Source organism: Atta colombica, unplaced genomic scaffold (assembly GCF_001594045.1).
Source record: "Atta colombica isolate Treedump-2 unplaced genomic scaffold, Acol1.0 scaffold149, whole genome shotgun sequence".
NCBI classification, from domain to species: domain Eukaryota; kingdom Metazoa; phylum Arthropoda; class Insecta; order Hymenoptera; family Formicidae; genus Atta; species Atta colombica.
In genome coordinates this window covers 117648-122443 of record NW_017259238.1, presented here as the reverse complement: position 1 = coordinate 122443, position 4796 = coordinate 117648, and the positions used below count along the sequence as shown (strand labels likewise).

The following is a 4796-nucleotide window of genomic DNA, read 5'->3' as shown; positions in this document are numbered from 1 at the left end:
TATATATGTATGCAATAAATATCTGTATTTAAATCTTTTTATTTATTAATATATTTTATATATTAATATTAATATTAATATTAACCGTTTGGATATTAAATAATATTAAGCTTTCAATTAAAATTTTATACAAAGACTTACCTCAAAGCAATTGTGATTGTATTATTTATTCATTATTTAATCTTAAAGCTTAATTTGCTTAAAATTCGAAACAGTTTTCATAATCGATTATTGAAAAACCATTAATATTCTAATATTTTTCTAAAAGTTAAAAATAACTTTAAATGGCACAAAAATTGACATTTATCGGATATCTTATCATAAAAGATTTGTAAGAAAAATTGTTTTATATTTTTAACACCTTATAATATCAGAAAGCTATTTCAGATGCTTCCAGTTAGAATACTTTAAAACGGAATGACTTTAAGCATGCAATTTTTTTTCTGAAAGAGAAGAAAAGATGTGCACATACACATATATTCGCAGATTTACGATCCAATGTCATAACTTTAATATTTTTGCTCAGCCAGTTACTAACTCGTGCAGAATGTTAGAGAGACGTTCTCACGCGAACGTACATCTATCAAGGATGAAAAATGCACATGCATTGCAATCGATGTCGATTCGCTCGTTCATATAACGCTTACCCAAAGGTCAGATTGCGTGCGTTATTAGCACGCACTCGATAATTGGAGACCTTTATACGCAATCTAAATTATCGGCTTATAATTGTTTTCGATTTCCCGTAAGATACAGTCCCTCCTGCTACTGACATTTTATTAGGTCAACGCTTGACATTTACAGGAACGTCTTATTATTATATCAGTCATCTTATCAGACCCTCCCACATTTGTGTTAATTTCTGCCCGTGATAAGGATGGATATTTTTATTTTCTCATTTTTCAGAATCGCCCTGGCGATACCAGTTGGGGAGGATGGTTATTCCAAGTGCAGCATGTACGATGTGAATTATACGGAAGTTCTGTTAAACGGGATCAAAGAGGCGAATCCGAGCTGGCCAACGAAGGGTTGCTCGCACGGTTGGGAGTTCAATTTTACTGACATTCCCTACGAGACCGTGGCGACTGAGGTAAAGCCCATTCTATTGTAAAAGCATAGTTATATAAGTGGTAGTTATAAGAATTTGATCAATCACAATCGGTACTCTTCTCATATTCGACTGTAATTGGTCAATTTACTCAATTCTTACAATTACAATCATTTGCAACTAAGCTTTAAGATGGACAAAAGAAAGGATTGGAGAACGAAAATTAATTGGAATCACCGGAGGAACGATGCTCTTCTCTCTGTGAACGACGATTTGTTCATTATAAGCATTCGCAGCACTATTTAGATGTCTCAAGGTGGCTCGAGTGTAGCACGTGGGTAATGAGCGAATGGTGAGTTATGGAGTATACGTATCCAACGTAACGATCATACTCGCCACTCGACAGCCGAAAGACAGTCGTATATACTTGGCACGCATACTGGTGTGCAACCGATGTTTATGCCGCTTATGTTTTGTCACGCGAACTCGCACCACGTGTACTTGCGCGACAAGGACGAGTCGAGAGTACGCAAAGAGCAATACATTTTACACTCGCGATTGCGCCGCGGTATTGAGCAACCTCCTCATGCTCGTTGAATTCCTGCGTCATTTAGAAACTGGATTGTACTGCTGAGCAGATTCGGAAGCCTTTATCTTCCAAAAGACATTCCCAGTTCCACCTGCGTCGACCTTCGCATCATCTTCTTCTTAGCATGGAAATGAGCTATAATGAGAGCCATCGGGAAATCTTATCCTTTAAGTAGTTTAAGTGTAGACAAGTATTTTAGGTTTTGCCGATTAGGAAATAAAATTGAGGATATTATATAACAAGAAGGAAAATATAAATTTTTTTTTTATTTACGATGTTCAAATATAATAATATAATATAAAATAATAATTATTATGTCATTATATTATTATATTATGTTATTATATATTATGTTATTAGATATTAATATATAATTATTATTGCATTATTATGTTATAATTACGTTAATAATAGTAATTACAAAAATAAACGTCTTCAGTTTACCGATCTCTGCTTTACAGCGTTTGTTTAATCGCGATTGACACAGACTTCACTTTCGATGAATTCACATTCGTGAATCGATATCGAGAAATAAATTATATTCCATCTTCAATTCTCATTTTTATTACAGTTGGGATGGGTATGCGAGCACAGTGCGCTACCGACGACCGCCCAGAGCGTTTTCTTCATCGGCGCGATCTTCGGCGGCTTGATCTTCGGATGGATCGCCGACAGATATGGCAGAATACCGGCGCTGGTCGGTGCCAATGTCACCGGTTTTCTGGCGGGCGTTGCGACTGTTTTGGCTGGAAGTTTCTGGGAATTCGCGCTGTGCCGATTCTTCGTCGGCTTCGCTTTCGACAATTGTTTCACCATGATGTACATACTGGGTACGTATGTGTTGTGGGTTTCCTTCCACGTGGTCTACAATAGGCAATAGCAGTAATGAATTAATGAGTAGACGAGGAAACCAATCATAGTTGAATGTGAGCATCAACTATAATCGATCGATACCTACTCTTTAATCCATTACTGTTATTACTCATTGTAGACCAATGTAGCTTTGTATTATATTCCGTTCTTCTAGAAACGAGAACTTGCATTTATATAGAATTCAATCATTTCGTAAATCCCCATTGCGTCTTTTCAATTTATCGCGCGTTAATCATGAGACTTCCTTTTCTTCGGATGTAATAATTGCTTCCTCATTGATGATAAGCTATTCCTTTTATGCGATTTCGGAAGTCGAAGAACCGCACGCGTTGCGGCAAGATATGTACGTGACGCACAGTTTAAGGCTAATAAAAAAAAGGGAAAAGTCTTAATTTTTCGTCAAAATAATATTACACATTTGATACTGCATAATATATTGTTGATCGTCTGGCTATATTGAGCCTCTCCTAAAATGTACTTACGTTTAAAAAAATGTTACTTCAAACCATAATTTGAAATAAATAATTAATGTGAAATAAATGCTTAATAAATGTTAAATGAACATTTAAAAAATGTTTTTTTCGAACCATTATTTCAAATGAATAATAAATGCAAAATAAATATTTAATAAACGTTGAGTAAACGTTTAAAAAATATTTTTCCAAACCTTTATTTCAAATGAACAATTAATGTAATATAATAAATATTAAATAAACTTTAAATTAATGTAATTTTGAAAAGGATTCGTAAAAAAAGTAAAATTAACGAGAAATAAACGTTTGAAAAACGTTTAAAAAATATTTTCTGCTGATTAAGTAATGAACTCTACAATAGACGGCATTAAATATTATTATACAATTATTTTGTACAGTTATATTAATGGCTCTTTTAAATAATTCAAAACAAACAATCTAGAGGCTCAAGAGTGTTTATTTTGAATTATTTAGAAGGAAATATATTAATATATAGTATATAATGTAGCCTCCAAACGATAATAATATAATATATTATACAATATCAAACATGCAATAACATTTTATCGACAAAAAATCGAGATTGCTAAATTCAACGATTTATTTTAAAGAATTATAAATATAATATATAATATATTAATTAAGGACTAATAAATTAATATTTATTTGCAATATTTTACGCAATTATTTACGTAATTTCTGTTGAGACACAATGAAATCGCTTCGCCTTTAATAATAACTCTCGCCGTCTATTGAAGCTTACAATTAGATCTTTATAGCGACTGTAATTAATTCTTTGTTGCATTGCCGTCAAACAGGTTCTGTGGAATTCCAGACCGGAATCGTGATCGTGGTCAGTTTTTAAAATCAGCTTTCCTTTCCACCTCAGTTTATTATTAATTAGCTGTTAACGAGAAACGCGTTCCTTTTCATAGACAAACTTCTCACGTGCATGGTTATCCCAATTTCAAACAACGTGAAACAATGCCATGCGCTAAAAACGCATCTCCTTGTATTCATCAAACCGTTACGTCAACCTTAACCCCGTCAGTTATCGCGTTACAATCGTCATTATTTCATCGCAATTGTAATTAAGTCGATTAAATCGTCATTAAAACATCTTCACAAGAGTTCTGGTACGTAGACTGATTTGCGGACAATTATGTGTGTATATCTTTATCCATCTTAATATGATTGAAAAGGAGATAAGATATCTCCTCTGCATATCTCTTCTTGCACAATCATCCGCACCCGATTATCGCTGCTTAGCCTTGGCGATAGACCGGTAATCTGGCCCGCGAGTGATTGTCGGTCTGCCCGAATCGAGTCTTCGAGCGACTGTCGAGTCATGGCCGATTACGATCGCCGGATTCAGCTACCAGGTCAAGCTCGCCCGGTTTGACTCATAAAGTCACGGTTATTGCACTCATCGTGGCGAGTTTTGCTAGTTCCGTTTCGTCGATCTCGTCGGTGGAAGCGTGGCTAATGTCAGAAACACGTATCGTAAAATGCTATTTCCCGCTCGTAAAAGAGTATAAATTGACAAGTCGATCACATCTCATTGATTTGTCTTTCGTGAAATTATTCGTTACGAGGAATTTGATCAATTTGCTTTGAAGGACGAAGGAGATTGTAAAATCGCTCAATTCGTATTTCCATCGAATTCCTCGCGGAATTTCGTAACTGCAAGCTATTATTACAGAAATCGTAAAATCGTAAAATCATTTAACACAAATCTGCTCGCGTTGCTTGAAATCCACCAAAATTTTTGTAATTAAAACGAGATAAATACACATTCGAGTGTTGAAGAGAG

The 4796-nt window shown here is 34.6% G+C and overlaps 1 protein-coding gene across 1 annotated transcript in view; it reads left to right on the top strand.

Moving 5' to 3' along the window:
* LOC108685247 (organic cation transporter protein) overlaps positions 1-4796 on the top strand; it is a 16953-nt gene that overhangs the window by 7112 nt on the left and 5045 nt on the right. The window contains exons 2-3 of the mRNA XM_018189939.1: positions 907-1090; positions 2209-2467. Coding sequence (XP_018045428.1) covers positions 907-1090; positions 2209-2467 — 443 coding nt within the window. The remainder of the gene's footprint in view (positions 1-906; positions 1091-2208; positions 2468-4796) is intronic.